Genomic DNA, 19,244 nt, shown 5'->3' on the forward strand with positions numbered 1-19,244 from the left:
TTTTCTTTTCTTTTTTTTTTTTTTGTCTTTTTCGTGACCTGTAAGGGGATCGCAACCCTTGGCTTGGTGTCGCCCACACCGCGCTCAGCCAGTGAGCAAACCAGCCCTTCCTATATAGGATCCGAACCCACGGCGGGAGCATCGCTGCACTCCCAGCACTGCACTCTCCCGAGTGAGCCACGGGATCGGCCCTTCTCCCCTGTTTTCAATTAAAATTGCTCTTGGAAAATTCTTAATCACCCCTGATACCTGCCTCCTCAGGTTACTGTGAAGATAAAATGAAATCTCAGATGTGAAAAGTCTTTGAAAAGTTAAAAGCACAGCAGCATTGTACAGCATTATAATGATGATGCTTTGTCTGATCTTTGGAGCGGCCCGGTTTGCTCCTTCCTTTACATCTTTTTGTAACACCTTTTCAAAGAACAGCTTCGTCTTTGGCCCTCCCCTTTTTGCCCTTACACGGGCATCTTCTCCAGTCTTGCTTTCACTTGTCTGTAGCGTGATCTTGCTTGGTCTCCATCCTCCTTTGCCCAATTACCTGGCTTTGACTAAATGAATTCTATTTTTTCCAGTTTGTGATCAGAAAGAAACTGTGTATCTCACCTGTGCTTTCTCTGCTTCTTTTTCTCTTTCCAGTTTTGGTCAGAACCATGAGCTCACTTAGATTTTTGCAAGCCTGCTAACAGATATGCTCAAAGAAACAGTTTTAAATTCAGTGTCTTTACAGCCAGATCATCCACACTTTGCTTCAAGTCTCTTTTTTACTGTTCCTGGCCCCGTCCTCTTTTCTTTAAGAAGCAATTAAAAGTTGGGTAGGCTAGGACACGTACAGCATCTGGAGAGTGGCCTCAAGATTAACTGAGTAGTTTTTCTGTGTCTGTGATGAGAAAAACTCATTTGTTCAGGTACCAGGAAGCAGAAGAGTGAACAGAGAGATGAAGGATGAAGATGCAAAAAGAGATTGGGATTTAGAGAATGGATAGAGCAATGGGCAGCGGGAGATACGCCTTCCACTGAGTGGGGGATGTGCGGAGAGGCAGATAAAATGGCAGTAAATTGAAGGAGCGTCTACCAGATGGCATGTGTTTTCTCGGGGAAGTAGAGGATGAAGCAAATGGCTAAGCATGAGAAGAGTGGGGTTCATTAGGAGGTTTAAAGACAGAGGGGTACAAGTAAAGTTGCCGTCTACCAGATGGCATGTGTTTTCTCGGGGAAGTAGAGGATGAAGCAAATGGCTGAGCATGAGAAGAGTGGGGTTCATTAGGAGGTTTAAAGACAGAGGGGTACAAGTAAAGTTGCCAACTCCTGGACATGTGGCAAGAATCCCAAACAGCATCGAGGTTGAAAATCATGAGCTTGTGGTGGTGCCAGTTCACCAAATGTATTAATTTTCTTTTTGATTAATGCTTAAACTCATCCAGAGTGAGCTTTTTCCAAGTTAGGTAATGCAGAAGTAGAAGGAGGCAATGGAGTTGAGGATTTTGTAAGATCATGATTCAAAGTAAGGATTATTGGGTCCATATTAAAATGGGGGGGGGTAAAGGTGAAGATTAGGAAAAATAGATCCAAAGGACTGGATATTTCCCTGAGACAGAATAATAGGTGGGGAGGGAGTAAGAGAGTGAGCAGTCTGGGAAGGAGGAAGTGATTGTCAGGAGTGAATTTGAAAGAATAATGTCTCAGAGGTGGTACAGTTCTCAGGATGATAAAGTCCTGGGTGCAGCCATTGGGGGTGAGTAGCAGAAATGGAATAGACTTAAGTTTTCTGAAGATGAGAAAGAAGCATGAGCCTGGATATTGGCTGGGTCAGCCATAGTGGCATTAAAGTTTACCAGGATAATGATGAGAGAGGAGCCAAGTTCCAAAGCCCCTAATAAAAGTGAGTCCCACTAAGAAGTTGGTAGAAGACAGAGAACATAAAAGTTATCAGACAATATAGCCAAATGGCATGTGTTCTAAAGGAAGAAGGGTTTTTATAGGAGGGTGGAAAAGAGATAGCCTGAAAGTAGCAAGAGAACACTAGAAAAACATGCCCTTTCCTCCGAGCCCCATAGGTGTATGAAACCAGGGACAGGGCCATAGGAATTGCAGTGTCCTCAGAGACACTGGAGGTAGGTGAAGCACACTGTGAAATTTTAAAATAGGTTTACGATGGGGCTTGGTCCAGGTGACACCACCATATGGAGAGTCAAAGGAAGGTCAGAAGAGAAAGATGTGTCACAGGCAGTGGAGGTGTGTGTATGGAAGCCATCGCATAAAACAACGTGAAGGTGAACCCCAAGAGAACACAGCTGCTAAGAGGGGCTTGCTCGTGACCCAGCAAGGCGTCTTGAGAGCCTCAAAGTTGCAAATGGAAGGGCTCACAATGTCCCCTCGGCATACCATGAGGCTCACATGTGATGTAACCATCACCGGTGGACTGTCCAGTCAGCGAGCATCCCATCAGTTTTTCCCCTTCTCCACATTTCCAAGTCCATTTCTTTCTTCCCAGCCTCATCATCACGCCTCAAGCCTAGGTGAGTGCAGACTGACCCTAACCAGTCTCCCCAGTGCTAGGCTTTGCCCCTGACGATCCTTCCAGCCTGTGGTTTCCAAACTAATCTTTATTAAGTACTTCTTTCCCCATATCCTTCTCTTGCTAATAAAGAAAATGAATAGATTCTTTTGTGGAGCAGAAACGTCACAGAAGCCAGCTAATAATCCCAGCACCTTTTATCCTAGTATTTTCTCTGAAATAAGTTGTTTATCTCCTCACTTCTAAAGCTGACATCAAATTTATTGCTAGGGAGGATTTATAGAGTTTAATAAAGGTGTTTCTTGGGCTCATCTCAGTTGAATCTATAATAACTATTTCTCACTAAGTCGTCATCTTGCTTTGTCATACATTTGAAGGAGAGTCTATACAGTTTTTAGTACATAAAAGAAATATCCTATATTAGCAGTTTTTTCCAAAAATGTTCTTGCACTAGTGTAAAATTATATCTTCAATTTTAGTTCCTCTGAAACTAAATTTTTTAAGTACATATTTTTCTTCTTTTTCTCTTTTTGAATTTCTCCTCTTCACCTTCCTAGAAAAGTTGCTCAACGATTCCTTCATGGTATTACACATTTTTGTGATCTTTTTATCTAAAGAATGTTACATAATTTCTCTAAACTTTATTGGATTGGGCTAATAGCTAGTATCGAGCAGATGTGCTCCTCTATATTGAGGTCATTGCTTTGTGTTAAGTTTTCTCGGGCTTGGAGAACAGCTTGTGAGCATTGGCCTGGCTTTAGTGGTATGGTTGGGATGTTTGTGTGTGTGTGTGTGTGGTCATTCCCAACATGAATAACCCTTGTCAAAATACATGCAAAGGAACATCCACACCTATACAGCAAGCCCACTCTTGTCTTGCCCCTTGCCCCCTTCATTCTAAGTCATGCAAAATGAAGAGATAAAACTTTTCTATGCATTGTGAACAATAAGGGGAGAGGTTAATATGGCGAGGGAACCAGAACTGCCTACATCCTGCCTCTACTGGACACACCTGCCAAGAAGTTCCAGGGGGGACACAGAATCTCTTCAGAGGACAAAGCAAACCAGAAGGAACCACGCCCACATGCTTCTTCCTCTTTGACCCTTTTCACGTCAGCATTCTCCAGACATGAAGCAATGTCCTCCCTTCAAGAAGGGTGCCAGCATCCTACCCATTTTTGGGGAGTGAGTGCACAGGGAAGGGTGAAGAGACTTTGGTCTGAACAAGGGCCTGCTACTGGGCAGCAAAAACCTGGAAGAAGTAGCCCCCGCCCCGTGAAAGAAAAGGGTCAGTATCTGAGGCTTGGGTTCAGGTGCACCTGTGTCCGAGGGGTAATGTGGGGGTGGGCGTTTCCTTATGAACATTAAGCAACATGGATCATTAGACACAAAAAATAACCATGACAACTCCATACTCCTTTTAGGAAAAAAACTTGGATATACCTTCAACAATCGGAACTTTCACAACGTGTCTTTGGGGCAGGGACAGGAGGTAGTGGCTGAGGCTGCGCTGGACCTCGCTGCCAAGAAAGGTCACTGGGTTATTTTGCAGGTATGGCCCCTGCCCTGATCCAGGTACTTTTGATCCCATATCTGCTTGGGCCTCCTCCCGTCCCACAACCTCCGAGCTTCTCTGTCCGCTCTTGCCCTCCCACCCACATCTCTGCACGCCCTTGTCCCCTTCACTGCTAATCTTCTCTCTCTCCAGGTCCCCTCACTCTCACGTTCTCGTCCCTGTGCCAACTCCAAGAGCTCGTCTCTCCCTTGCCTGCTCTGCCACTCTCTCCAGTCTAAATTGCTCTGCTTACAAAGGCAAGTGGATTCCCACTGTGATGCGTGTCCAGGAAGTTGACTGCTGGGGCTGGTCTCTCCCTGTGCATTTCATCCATTGTGTTATGTGTTACCTATTCTTTGTTGCATGTGTTCTAGAAGGTGGGAGCAAACTTAGCCTCTTCATTGAGATTTCATGTTGGTGTTTGGAAATCTGGAACACCTACTACTAGTAATTTCACCAAACAGTTACAAGGAAAAGGAGGCTACCTGTCTTTTTTCATGGTCTGTCCTCTTAATCGTATTTTATGCAGCTTGTATGGATGCTGGGGAAGGGACAGAATGAGCGGCTTCCTCCTCTTCTCTCCTGTGACACTCTATAGTCACTTCTGTGAGGTCATCCACTGCCACGCTGACGTGATTCATCACATGACTGTGTCCTTCATAAATTTCCTCAGGGAAAGAGGTGCTTCTTGTTTACCTCCTATCACCCAGCCCACTGCCTTGAACATAGTAGAGGCTGAAAGAATCTATGAAGATAAAGCCAGTCACTTCGATCCCATCCTGGGTTTCACTCCCAACCACTTCCCCTATCTCCTGACTACTCACTGCCCCTCATCTTGCTGCTGGGTCTTCATACTTAATTATCCTGTTATTTATTCCAAGCTTAGCAACTGAGAGTTCTGCTGTTCCCTGGGAATCCCTTTGCAAAAACAGTAGGAATTTCAGGAGAAAAGACAACAGCTGGAGTCCCTGCCTCCTCCCACTTGGATCAGTACAGTCCTGGGAGGTGTGACCGCCCCATCCATGCCAGGCATATTTGCCAAGAGACCCCCTTCTGGGCACTAGTGCCTTCAGGAGCCCAACCACTCAGCACAGAGGGCAGGGTCTGTTTCTGAGGCTGTGGTGCTGCCTCCTACGAGCCCACTCAGAGGACGAGCAGAGTGTCTCCTCCCCCAGCACGTACTGTCTCCTCAGGACCCCCACATCTTATGCTGGTGTGGTTTCCAGGAGCTCACAAATGCTGAACTCAGAACTCCCTCTTTAATCCCTGGAGACTGGGCATTTCCAAAGAAAATTATTTCTCCCCATGAATACAAACAATTTGGATGCCTGCCTTCTCCCACTGAATGAAGCATTTGAGTGCTGAATAGACATAAGCTATCCAAACTGTAAAGTGCTGACCAGATCTCTGCTGGTTTGATATGGCTCCTAGGAATCATAGCTTCTCTGGTTCCAAGAATTCGCTGACATATTGAACTAGACTAGACCGGGGTCTTGCAGGACAGTGTTTCCCAGCTTATGAACCTGAGAGAGTCTCTGAAAAGAAAGGAAAAACAGTTAACAAGTTCCTCTCTCAAAATTTGGAAAATACAGCATACAATATCCCTTTCAAAAAGAGTTTCAATGATATCAGTAGGTTCATGTTCTGAGAAACCTATGGAATAGAATTCAGTGTTTCCCTAGGTTAGTTGAGCACAGACCCTCTTTGTGGATCTAACATCTTTTAACATCCGTTGGCACACTTTGGGGAAATTCTGCTCAAGGACCCTATCCCAGAGGAGCCAGGGATTCTTCCCTTCCCTGGGAGAACCAGCTTCTAAGGACCTGGGCGAGAGAACAAAGGCTCGGACTCTGTCCCCTCTTCCTTCCTGTCTGTAGTGGCAGTGGGGTGGGTTTCCCAGGCCCATAAACCCAGCAGGGCAGCCTCAGGGATCACTGAATCCACCCCAGGTTTCTATCCCCAAACAACAGAGGTCTTTCTTCCAGCCCTGCTTTGCCCAGTAGCAGAAATTGGAGTCCCTGAAGAAGCAGCCAAATTACTCACTCATGGGTTGCTGGCACTGCCAGCTAACAAGAACCCCAGCTCTCCAGGTAGCCCACTAAACTCTCTGCTCCAATAGAGTGATTACAAATGAATTCTTTAGTTTAACACATTTTCATTTCAGCAATCACTACTAACTCTTACATAGCGTTTTAGAGAATATAAAGCCGTTTCAAATCCATTACCTTTGGTTATTTGCAGCAACTCTGTAAAATAAGTATGACAAACATTATTATTTCTCTTTTTATAGAAGAGAAAACAGTACTCAGAGACCAAACTACTGTGGTCCAAGTAGAGTGCTCAGTGCTGATCTGTGTATTTAAGGCTCTTCATGCCTACTTCCTCAAATATTTATTGAGGAGATTTTATCTCTCCATCACAATGAAACTGCAGTACAGCCTAGTGACTATGCTCTCTGCAAAGTGAAAGATGCATCCTGCAAAGTAATGCTAAGAAATGTTTGTAGGTTTCGATAGGTAGACAGACAGACAGATAGGAATCAAATTGGGGGCAAAGAGAGAGGAGCTTGTGATGGAAGTAGAGAGCTTTTATCAGCCTTGGAGCAGCGATAATTCAGTGTGTTTTAGGAAGATAAGTTTGCAACAATTAGCAGAATGGTTTGGAGAGGAGAGACGACTCAGGAAAGTTAGTTAGAAGGAGTTTAAATCAGTGCTTTTAAGATTTTAACATGCATACGAATTACTGAAGGATCTCATTTAAATGTGCTGATTCAGCAAATCTGGGTGGGGCCTAAGATTCTGCATTTCTAACTAGCTCCCAGATAATGCCCACAGTGCTGGTCCATGGGCCCCACTTTTGACTATCAAGGGTTTAAATAATCCAGGTGTTAGGTAGTGGGGAATTGAACTGGGAATGTAACCACGTGTTAGACTCTTAAAGTGCTGCTGGGCCAGCAGCACTGGCATCACCTGGGAACTTGTTAGAAATGCACATTCTCAGGCTTCACTCTAGATTCTCTAGATTCACTCTGAATCAGGAACTTTGAGGTGGGACTCTGGAATCTGTGTTTTAACAAGCCCTCCACGTGATTCTCAGGCACAGTAAATTTGAGAACACTGTACATATCATGGCATAAGGTTCAGTCACAGGATACAAAGAGGTCCCCATTAGTGGGAGTCCCAACACTCTTGCTACAGTGTGATTTAAGACATTTCTGCCATTAAAAGGCATTGGATTGCACAATAATGTGAATGCATGTAATGTCACTGAACTGTACACTTAAAATGGTTGAAATGAAATTTTTTTTTTGTTTCTTTTTGTGGCTCGCCAGTGCAGGGATCAAACCCTGGACTTTGTGCTATCAGCACCACACTCTAACCAACCAAGCTAACCAGCTAGATTGAGATGGTAAATTTTATGTGATGTCTATTTTACCACAGTTTTTAAAAATTATTTGACATTAAGCTGAGGTCCCCCTTCTACCTGCCTTTCTGATAACTGTTTATTGCTAACAGAGCTAATCAGATGCCTTCATTGAGGGTTCTTTCTTCCCACCAGAACATCCACCTGGTGGCCAAGTGGCTCAGCACCCTGGAGAAGGCTGCCTTTCTGATAACTGTTTATTGCTAACAGAGCTAATCAGATGCCTTCATTGGGGGTTCTTTCTTCCCACCAGAACATCCACCTGGTGGCCAAGTGGCTCAGCACCCTGGAGAAGAAGCTGGAGGAGCACAGTGAGAATAGCCACCCAGAGTTCAGGGTCTTCATCAGTGCAGAGCCAGCGCCCTCCCCAGAGAGCCACATCATCCCCCAGGGCATCCTGGAGAACTCCATTAAGATCACCAATGAGTCCCCCACGGGCATGCATGCCAACCTGCACAAGGCCCTGGACAACTTCACTCAGGTACTGCCCTGGGAGGGAGAGAAGAAGAGCACCCATCTCACAAAGAGCTGATTCAAACCAGGTGGGAGAAGCATATGCAACTGGGGGCAGGGCGGGGTGCCGGCTGGGCTACAAGCAGCAGGGCCAATGTGAGCGAAATGTGTTCCCTTTGCGACTGAGCTCCCCACAGAATCCACTCAGCACACCCCAGCTCTTCATTGCCAGATATATCTGGAGGAGTCAAGCTAAGGGCCTTTCTTTAGCAAGAGGGGTGGGGAGATTTCTGAGAGTCCGCTGTTAACGAATATTCCAAGATGGAAATGGGCATGTTGCAATAAATCTCATTTACATGAGGTACTGAGTCACACACTTATTGGCTAAGCATGTTATCTTCAAGCAGAGAAATGACACTTTTGATCAGATAATATCACTTGACATCAGCATGCAACTTAAGTATCAGGGTTCACATAATCCAGATGTCAGGTAGTGGACAATTGGAATTGGGATGTCACTGCATGTTAGACTCTTAAAATGCGACTCCCAACCAGCAGCATCAGCATCACCTGGGAACTTGTTAGAAATCCAAATTCTCAGGCCCCACCCTAGACTTGGCGAATCAGAAACTCTGGGGTAGGGCCTGGGATTCTATGTTTTAAGGACTCCTCCAGGTGATTCTCATGCACAGTCAAGTTTGAGAACACTGTGCTCCATAGAGAGCCAGATTATCAAGGCATAAGGATCCAATGCAGGCCACAACATTACTGGCACTTCCCTTGTTGGAATTCCAAGACTCATGTTGTAGTGTTGATTTAAAGCCAAGTCCAGGCCCATGGTGGCCAGCTCCACATGTAAAATTGCACCAGCAAAGTCTGCAGCTCAGGCTTCTTTCATCTTCTCAGGAAGGCACCATTCTTGTTGCCTCTCCCTTGGGAATTCCACCTTGCTGGGAAAGGGAGGACACCAAGGAGGGTAGGGGCAAGGGTCACCTTAAAGTTCATCCACCACTCCAAAATTGCACCAGCAAAGTCTGCAGCTCAGGCTTCTTTCATCTTCTCAGGAAGGCACCATTCTTGTTGCCTCTCCCTTGGGAATTCCACCTTGCGGGGAAAGGGAGGACACCAAGGAGGGTAGGGGCAAGGGTCACCTTAAAGTTCATCCACCACTCTGGGCCTTAGTGGAATCCAAGGAGAGGGTTCTAGCTGTTGTTAGGGAAGTTTTCCCCTCTGAGGTCATCTTGCAATAGACCCAACCAGTGGGTCTGTGGTTTCACAGAAGCCATGCTAAAACTCACAAGTCCCAGATGGGCCATCCATAACTTGAGATGGGCTGTCCAACCAGACAACTGTGCCAGCTAGCCTGATGTAAACCAGCACTACCACTGGCCTTTTGGCTAGTTAGAAATTTAAGTTTAACTTAAAATGAAGACTTCATTGTGGTCAGAGCCTCAGAAGATCTTACTGAGTGCATGATACTCTCGCAGCATAGGAGTCATGCAGACCAACTTGGAGAGGGAAGCTTCCACCAAGATTTGAAAAACAAATTTTGTCTAGTCTCCTTTTTCACTCCCCTTCCCAGTGCAACTCCCAAACCCACACATCATCTGCAACAGAGAATAGGGGAACATTACCAGGAGATTCAGGATGTTTTGGCTTGAAGTTTTAAGAGATCTCCTGTCCACTGCAATGTGGGGCAGAAGGTGGGGTGCTCTTTTGTCCAAAGGCATCTTCTTTTCTTTCTTTTATTTTTTTCCAAATAGGCCTTAACGAAACTCTTAGATACTATGTATTAGAGTATCAAAACCTCTAAATTTTCTAGATTTTATATTCTAAGTAGGGGAAATGAACATTCTTAAGTTTTAAATCTACAGCCTTTTTTTTCACAGGAGTCTGTAGCCGGTTCCAAGCAGAGATTTCTGCCCTTTAAAGGCATTCGGTTGCATGACAATGTGAGTGCATATAATGTCACTGAACTATACACTTAAAAGTGGTGAAGGGCTGGCCAGTTAGTTCACTAGGTCAGCGTGCGGTGCTGGTAACATCAAGGTCAAGGGTTCAGATTCCTGTACTGGCCAGCTGCCAAAACACACACACACACACACACACACACAATAGTGAAGATGGTCAATTTTATGTTTTGTGTATTTTACAAACTTTTTAAAAATTAAAAGCTGGAGGGTGAGGCATTGGGATGCGGTTAGCTAGTTCTATTGAAGTCTCTGGTGGCGGACATTCTCAACTCCTCTGCCTTGAGGGTCTTCGGCAGAATCAGGAAGTGGGCAGCAGATGCCCCACACGCTATGTCTTCTAATAATTAATATAAAGGCTCGGTAGGATCACTGTCATCTCCAGCCACACCCGGCTTCATCCTCTCAGACTTCCCGATGGGCTGTCTCTTGGGCTTATCTCTCTGCAAACCTGATGTCCAATCTTGGTCACTGGGCAACTGGGAAATACATCCCAAGAGATGCTGACTTTTCCTAGTTATTCTGTTCCTACCACAGTTGGGGTTTTTTTGCCAGTTATGGTACCTTCAGTATCTCATTCTAAGAAAGAGAGATAGACTTATGAGTAGATCCCTTGTGCACAGGAGCTTTAATTACTCCATTCTGCTCTCACCAGAGCCCTGGCACAGAGGCCTGTATGACATTCCCTTTGTTCCTTCAGAGCCCCGTTTGAACCACTTAAGGGATAAATACAGGAACTGAGCTCTTTTTATCCCTACTTCCTGATAGCTGTGCTGTTTGGGGATGATTATTTTATTCTGACTTTTGAGTGTTCCACCGTCAGCCAATTGTAGCATTTTAACGTGTGATTTCTTGTCTTTGTGCTTAGAGGCATTTTTCAGCAAGACCTAATTTTCTCAAATGTGTAAGAAGCAACGAATGAAGCACTCTGCATGTCTGCAGAGAGCAGCTTTATACAGAAAGCAGTTATTAAATTCTTGCTTGCACAAGGCAATGGCCCTATCCTCTGCACCACCTCTCACCTTTCACATCCATGCATTGTGGCAATCATGGTACCCAACAAAGGCTCCGCAGGGACCCCACATATACAGGGAGAGACAGAGACTGTGTCACGGCATCTTCATGGAAAAATCAGACACACCAGAAAATTACTCGGTCCTGTCTCCTCTGCTGCTCCTGCCCATGTGAGCAATGTCTAAGGCCAATTCCTAGAAGAAATGCTAGGACAGAACCTAATTCAATTTGTGTGAGCTTTGAAAGTGCCTCTTGGAGCTCCACCTGCAACATCTTGCTCCTTCCTGAACAGAGAGAATTCCACTCAGAGGAGATTACTTTTAACACCAAAGAATCCAGGGGTTCCTTCCTACCGTCGATTCAAAATGCAGGCTTTCCCTCTCTCCACCATCACTGCCATCCCCCTTAAAATTCACCAAGCACAGCTCCATCGCCATCTCTGGCTTCTCTTCTCGCCAAAGAATCCAGGGGTTCCTTCCTACCGTCGATTCAAAATGCAGGCTTTCCCTCTCTCCACCATTACTGCCATCCCCCTTAAAATTCACCAAGCACAGCTCCATCGCCATCTCTGGCTTCTCTTCTCTTCCATGTGTCTCCTCTCTTCCCGTCTTCCTGAGCCCCATCTTCTCCTGCCTCCTGCTCTGCAGCCAGGACTGCTGGCACTCTTGTTTCTCGGCCTCATGCCTGTCACCCCTGATCAGCTCAGGTGGAGCAGTGGGGATGGTGAAGGGCACAGTGCTCCCCCGTTTCTGTGGCTCTGGCTCCTACCCTCCCCCTCATTTCGGCAGCTCGCCCAGCAGAGGAGCCTAGGATTACTTAGTCACGTAGGCAGTAATTACACCTGCTAAGGTTCCATGACAGGCAAGAAAAGCACGGCAGGAAGAAAAGATATTAGAGATGATCTGTGGGAGTCACCACCCACACTCCCATGCACAGTGACATTAATATAACAAACACAGCCTTCCTGTGGCCCAGTACCCTGTTTTCCATTAGCTATGCTAAGAGACCTAATTAGCATGTCCACATGCACAAACTTTAACCATAAACCAAACCCCATTATAACCTGAATCTCAAATTCTAAACTAAAACCCACCCCCTCTGCAAGTTCCCCTCAAGCCCTGAGCCCATGCACAGCTATAGTCTCTCTGTGGCTCAAACTGCAACCAGGACGTGCGATAACTTTATCCAATGTGAACCCCAATTGTAACCCCACCTTAGTGTGCCCTGTGGGAGGGAAGCTCTGTGTCAACATCAGAAGTGATGCTTTCCTTTCAGGACACTCTGGAGATGTGTTCCCGGGAGACGGAGTTCAAGAGCATCCTCTTTGCTCTTTGTTATTTTCACGCGGTGGTGGCAGAAAGACGGAAGTTTGGGCCCCAGGGATGGAATCGGTCGTACCCCTTTAACACTGGGGACCTCACCATCTCCGTGAACGTGCTCTACAACTTCCTGGAGGCTAACACAAAGGTAAAGGAAACACATTCAGGGACCAGCCACTGCGGGTGTATGTCAGGACAGCCACCTCTCACAAGGTGGATGGCGTGCACACGGAAGAGGGGAGTGAAAACCAGGGAGGGTCTAAACCTTACACGTGTGGGATAAGGAAGTGCCAACTCTGACTCCAGCCTGAGGCTGAGAACAGTACCATGATGAGATCAGAACCAAGGAAGCTCAGGGAAGCAAACTAGGGTCACCCCTGTGCGCATCATTCCCATGAGGAAGAGGGGAGTGAAAACCAGGGAGGGTCTAAACCTTACACGTGTGGGATAAGGAAGTGCCAACCCTGACTCCAGCCTGAGGCTGAGAACAGTACCATGATGAGATCAGAACCAAGGAAGCTCAGGGAAGCAAACTAGGGTCACCCCTGTGCGCATCATTCCCATGAGAGTTTGTGCCAGGGCCCATCAGGCCACCCCCATGTACTCACAGCATGGCAAGCGGGCTGTGCACTGGTGGAAGAGACCCCACACTCACCCAATGCAACTTCCCAATTTAATTAGCCAGCAATGCAGAACCTCTTTTGAGGCACACAGCTCCTCACATAGGTATGATCTTTCCAAAGTTGAAGTTGAAGAAGCAGCCAAGTTCTTGGTACACCCTGTCTCCTTCCTCTCTGTCTGATATCTCCATTTCAAAGAAAACTTACACCAACAATTGATGCTCTTCCAATTCACGGAATATTCACACCACTAAGTCTCTTCTAGTTCACGGACCAAACACAGCATCAGCAGGGCATCTTCCTGGTGGGGAAAATGAATCAGGCCCAGATGTCCTTCTGCCTGCAGCCCCTGGGTCCTGGGAAGCCTACCCCTCACAACACCATGCCTTTATTTGCTGGCTTTCCCCAAGTGGTTTTCTCCCTAACTTTCACACCAGTGAACTGGTGTGTTGTATTTCATTCACTCTGAACTTTCACTTCTCTTCATCTGACATTCGCTTATTGAAAGGACTTCTAGGTAGGACCTGACTTCGTTGTCACAGTGAATGATCATGAAAGAGGGAAGGCATCTATCTTTGTGGGGGGTTGGCACCTTGCCCCTCCTTGCCCTTTGATGAGATTCTTCAAGCATTTAGCGAGATCCCAAAACATGTCTCACTCTGCTGGAGGCTAGGGGTGCAAAGATAAATAAGGCATTTCCCCTTAACCCAAGAAGCATCCCATCTTGTGGCTTATGCTCTGCCCACACAGTCAGGCCAGCCCCAGCCCCAGGGTGGAGGTCTTTCTTTCTTTCTTCCCCATCTCTCAGGTCCCCTATGATGATTTGCGCTACCTGTTTGGCGAGATCATGTACGGAGGTCATATCACAGATGACTGGGACAGGAGACTCTGCAAAGCCTATCTGGAGGAATTCATTAAACCAGAAATGTTAGAAGGAGAGCTGTTTCTGGCTCCAGGGTTCCCCATCCCAGGCAACATGGACTACAATGGTTACCATCAGGTGAGGCTCTACTTTTTGCTCGCAATGGCATAACGGTGCTCACAAGGGACCTGACTCTGACTCCCATGCTGCCTGTGTGGCTGGGGTCACTTGAGCTGGGACATCACTGTGGGCCTCAGGTAGGAGCCAGGAAGAATGACGTAAAGAGCTGAGATGATATCAAGCTTGGTTCTCTGCCCTAAGTTTGCCCTGTTCAACTTGAGAGAGAGAAGATGTCTAGCTTTGAATTAATGATAAAATCGAGCATTTGGAGATATCTTTATTCTTAATGTTTGGTTCAATAATTCTATTTGTCATACTTTTCTACAAATAACATCTGGGGTGGTTAGTTGCTTGTTGCTTGTTTTCATTCAGATTATTGACAAAGCCATTATTAATGGAGCAAAATTTCAGGTAAGAACTTAGCCAATTTTGGTAGTTTATATCTGATTCTAAACATCTTCAGAGGGACATGCCCTTGTGGCCATATCACTGACCCCTCATTTCCTGTTGGTTGCTATGAACACAGGCACATAAACCCACATACATATGCCAAGAAAAACATCCTTGCAGAGATTTGTCTTATTATTACTTTGATTTTTCATGTCACTATTGCTACAGCTATTGTTAAAGTAGTCATCTTGGCCTATTTAACCTACCATAAAAAAAATATTAATTGAAATCAATATATCAAAGAGACACCTACACTCCCATATTCATTGCAGCACTATTCACAATAGCCAAGAGATGTAGTAAACCTAAATGCCCATCAGTGGGTGAATGGATAAAAAAAAAGTGGTATATATACACAATGGAAAACTATTCAGCATTAAAAAAATGAAATCCTATTATTTGCAGCAATACGGATGGAACTGGAAACCATCAAGTTAAGTGAAGTAAGCTGGGCACAGAAAGACAAACACTGCATAATCTCACGCATATGTGGAATCTTTAAAAAAAAAAANCCTGCAACATCTTGCTCCTTCCTGAACAGAGAGAATTCCACTCAGAGGAGATTACTTTTAACGCCAAAGAATCCAGGGGTTCCTTCCTACCGTCGATTCAAAATGCAGGCTTTCCCTCTCTCCACCATTACTGCCATCCCCCTTAAAATTCACCAAGCACAGCTCCATCGCCATCTCTGGCTTCTCTTCTCTTCCATGTGTCTCCTCTCTTCCCGTCTTCCTGAGCCCCATCTTCTCCTGCCTCCTGCTCTGCAGCCAGGACTGCTGGCACTCTTGTTTCTCGGCCTCATGCCTGTCACCCCTGATCAGCTCAGGTGGAGCAGTGGGGATGGTGAAGGGCACAGTGCTCCCCCGTTTCTGTGGCTCTGGCTCCTACCCTCCCCCTCATTTCGGCAGCTCGCCCAGCAGAGGAGCCTAGGATTACTTAGTCACGTAGGCAGTAATTACACCTGCTAAGGTTCCATGACAGGCAAGAAAAGCACGGCAGGAAGAAAAGATATTAGAGATGATCTGTGGGAGTCACCACCCACACTCCCATGCACAGTGACATTAATATAACAAACACAGCCTTCCTGTGGCCCAGTACCCTGTTTTCCATTAGCTATGCTAAGAGACCTAATTAGCATGTCCACATGCACAAACTTTAACCATAAACCAAACCCCATTATAACCTGAATCTCAAATTCTAAACTAAAACCTACCCCCTCTGCAAGTTCCCCTCAAGCCCTGAGCCCATGCACAGCTATAGTCTCTCTGTGGCTCAAACTGCAACCAGGACGTGCGATAACTTTATCCAATGTGAACCCCAATTGTAACCCCACCTTAGTGTGCCCTGTGGGAGGGAAGCTCTGTGTCAACATCAGAAGTGATGCTTTCCTTTCAGGACACTCTGGAGATGTGTTCCCGGGAGACGGAGTTCAAGAGCATCCTCTTTGCTCTTTGTTATTTTCACGCGGTGGTGGCAGAAAGACGGAAGTTTGGGCCCCAGGGATGGAATCGGTCGTACCCCTTTAACACTGGGGACCTCACCATCTCCGTGAACGTGCTCTACAACTTCCTGGAGGCTAACACAAAGGTAAAGGAAACACATTCAGGGACCAGCCACTGCGGGTGTATGTCAGGACAGCCACCTCTCACAAGGTGGATGGCGTGCACACGGAAGAGGGGAGTGAAAACCAGGGAGGGTCTAAACCTTACACGTGTGGGATAAGGAAGTGCCAACTCTGACTCCAGCCTGAGGCTGAGAACAGTACCATGATGAGATCAGAACCAAGGAAGCTCAGGGAAGCAAACTAGGGTCACCCCTGTGCGCATCATTCCCATGAGAGTTTGTGCCAGGGCCCATCAGGCCACCCCCATGTACTCACAGCATGGCAAGCGGGCTGTGCACTGGTGGAAGAGACCCCACACTCACCCAATGCAACTTCCCAATTTAATTAGCCAGCAATGCAGAACCTCTTTTGAGGCACACAGCTCCTCACATAGGTATGATCTTTCCAAAGTTGAAGTTGAAGAAGCAGCCAAGTTCTTGGTACACCCTGTCTCCTTCCTCTCTGTCTGATATCTCCATTTCAAAGAAAACTTACACCAACAATTGATGCTCTTCCAATTCACGGAATATTCACACCACTAAGTCTCTTCTAGTTCACGGACCAAACACAGCATCAGCAGGGCATCTTCCTGGTGGGGAAAATGAATCAGGCCCAGATGTCCTTCTGCCTGCAGCCCCTGGGTCCTGGGAAGCCTACCCCTCACAACACCATGCCTTTATTTGCTGGCTTTCCCCAAGTGGTTTTCTCCCTAACTTTCACACCAGTGAACTGGTGTGTTGTATTTCATTCACTCTGAACTTTCACTTCTCTTCATCTGACATTCGCTTATTGAAAGGACTTCTAGGTAGGACCTGACTTCGTTGTCACAGTGAATGATCATGAAAGAGGGAAGGCATCTATCTTTGTGGGGGGTTGGCACCTTGCCCCTCCTTGCCCTTTGATGAGATTCTTCAAGCATTTAGCGAGATCCCAAAACATGTCTCACTCTGCTGGAGGCTAGGGGTGCAAAGATAAATAAGGCATTTCCCCTTAACCCAAGAAGCATCCCATCTTGTGGCTTATGCTCTGCCCACACAGTCAGGCCAGCCCCAGCCCCAGGGTGGAGGTCTTTCTTTCTTTCTTCCCCATCTCTCAGGTCCCCTATGATGATTTGCGCTACCTGTTTGGCGAGATCATGTACGGAGGTCATATCACAGATGACTGGGACAGGAGACTCTGCAAAGCCTATCTGGAGGAATTCATTAAACCAGAAATGTTAGAAGGAGAGCTGTTTCTGGCTCCAGGGTTCCCCATCCCAGGCAACATGGACTACAATGGTTACCATCAGGTGAGGCTCTACTTTTTGCTCGCAATGGCATAACGGTGCTCACAAGGGACCTGACTCTGACTCCCATGCTGCCTGTGTGGCTGGGGTCACTTGAGCTGGGACATCACTGTGGGCCTCAGGTAGGAGCCAGGAAGAATGACGTAAAGAGCTGAGATGATATCAAGCTTGGTTCTCTGCCCTAAGTTTGCCCTGTTCAACTTGAGAGAGAGAAGATGTCTAGCTTTGAATTAATGATAAAATCGAGCATTTGGAGATATCTTTATTCTTAATGTTTGGTTCAATAATTCTATTTGTCATACTTTTCTACAAATAACATCTGGGGTGGTTAGTTGCTTGTTGCTTGTTTTCATTCAGATTATTGACAAAGCCATTATTAATGGAGCAAAATTTCAGGTAAGAACTTAGCCAATTTTGGTAGTTTATATCTGATTCTAAACATCTTCAGAGGGACATGCCCTTGTGGCCATATCACTGACCCCTCATTTCCTGTTGGTTGCTATGAACACAGGCACATAAACCCACATACATATGCCAAGAAAAACATCCTTGCAGAGATTTGTCTTATTATTACTTTGATTTTTCATGTCACTATTGCTACAGCTATTGTTAAAGTAGTCATCTTGGCCTATTTAACCTACCATAAAAAAATATTAATTGAAATCAATATATCAAAGAGACACCTACACTCCCATATTCATTGCAGCACTATTCACAATAGCCAAGAGATGTAGTAAACCTAAATGCCCATCAGTGGGTGAATGGATAAAAAAAAAGTGGTATATATACACAATGGAAAACTATTCAGCATTAAAAAAATGAAATCCTATTATTTGCAGCAATACGGATGGAACTGGAAACCATCAAGTTAAGTGAAGTAAGCTGGGCACAGAAAGACAAACACTGCATAATCTCACGCATATGTGGAATCTTTAAAAAAAAAAAAGTGGTTCTCACAGAAGTAAAGAATAGAATAACCATTGCGCAGTATATACAGGTATTGAAACAACACACTGCACCCCACAAATATGTACAAGTAAATGTTAAAATTAAAATTATACACATATTAAAAGATTATTTGTTTTTAAGTTTTCATTACTGGACTTTGTTTTTTGTTTTGTTTTTGAGGGCTCCAAACCCTTGACCCCTGGTATTATAACACCACGCTCTAACCAACTGAGCTAACCAGCCAGCCTAATTGCTGAACTTCTGGACATGCCTAAAAGAACTCTTGAATACCACACTTAAGGGAAATACTGGTCACAGGAACATTAACTATGAACTTTAAATATTTTTTTTAATTTATAAAATTTAAGAGTGCAAGTCGTAAAAGTCATTTGATCCAGAAAAACTAGACCTATAAGAATAATTAAAAACAATAAGACATTTTAAAGGAAAATAAGAGGAATTTTTTTAAACTACTAGACAAAGGATTCCAGGCTTTACCCAGGAAAATTGGGCAAGAGCATCCCCTAGTGTCCATGGGATGATTCCACAGAGGCTGGAGCAGGTGCTGGGCAACGTGAGAAGAATCCTTAAGCAGGTCCGGTTCTCTCACCCAGCAATGACATGGTTTGCACACTTCCAAATGACTGAGGCAGTCTCTCCTTTCTTTATACTTCTCTCTAACCTATCAGCTAATAGATGGCTACAGGGCACCTGCCAAGAGTGCAGGAGTGTGATGAATGCTGGAGGAAATACAAAAACACAGAAATTTGCCTTTGAGGAACGAGCCATCTTTCACTTAGACTAGATGTGAATCACACCGAGAAATCATCAAAATCATATTAGAACCTAAACTTGAGGGATATTTTCTCACCTTCATAAAAAGAATTGTAAAGGATTGCCCAAAACATTGGAAGAAAAAAGTGTGCCTGATAAGCTGGCAAGGAGTTTTTAGGCATGGCAGCCTGTGGAATTGACCATGAGATGTGTTGTCTGGGTGACACGCTGTTTTAAAATTTTTTAATTTGAATGTCTTTCACCAGGGATGAACTCTCCAGTTCACAGCCAAGCTCACCTCGCTCATCTTACTGCCCGACTCACACATTTATT

At 45.5% G+C, this 19,244-nt stretch overlaps 1 protein-coding gene across 1 annotated transcript in view; it reads left to right on the top strand.

The window, feature by feature from the left end:
* LOC103607583 (dynein heavy chain 9, axonemal-like) overlaps window positions 1-19,244 on the top strand; it is a gene marked incomplete at both ends in the record, with an annotated part of 88,996 nt that overhangs the window by 58,348 nt on the left and 11,404 nt on the right. Inside the window, 4 exons of the mRNA XM_008592073.1 lie at window positions 3,940-4,067; window positions 7,747-7,974; window positions 12,206-12,397; window positions 13,678-13,869. Coding sequence (XP_008590295.1) covers window positions 3,940-4,067; window positions 7,747-7,974; window positions 12,206-12,397; window positions 13,678-13,869 — 740 coding nt within the window. The remainder of the gene's footprint in view (window positions 1-3,939; window positions 4,068-7,746; window positions 7,975-12,205; window positions 12,398-13,677; window positions 13,870-19,244) is intronic.

Source organism: Galeopterus variegatus, unplaced genomic scaffold, assembly GCF_000696425.1.
Source record: "Galeopterus variegatus unplaced genomic scaffold, G_variegatus-3.0.2 Scaffold7560, whole genome shotgun sequence".
Lineage (NCBI taxonomy): Eukaryota > Metazoa > Chordata > Mammalia > Dermoptera > Cynocephalidae > Galeopterus > Galeopterus variegatus.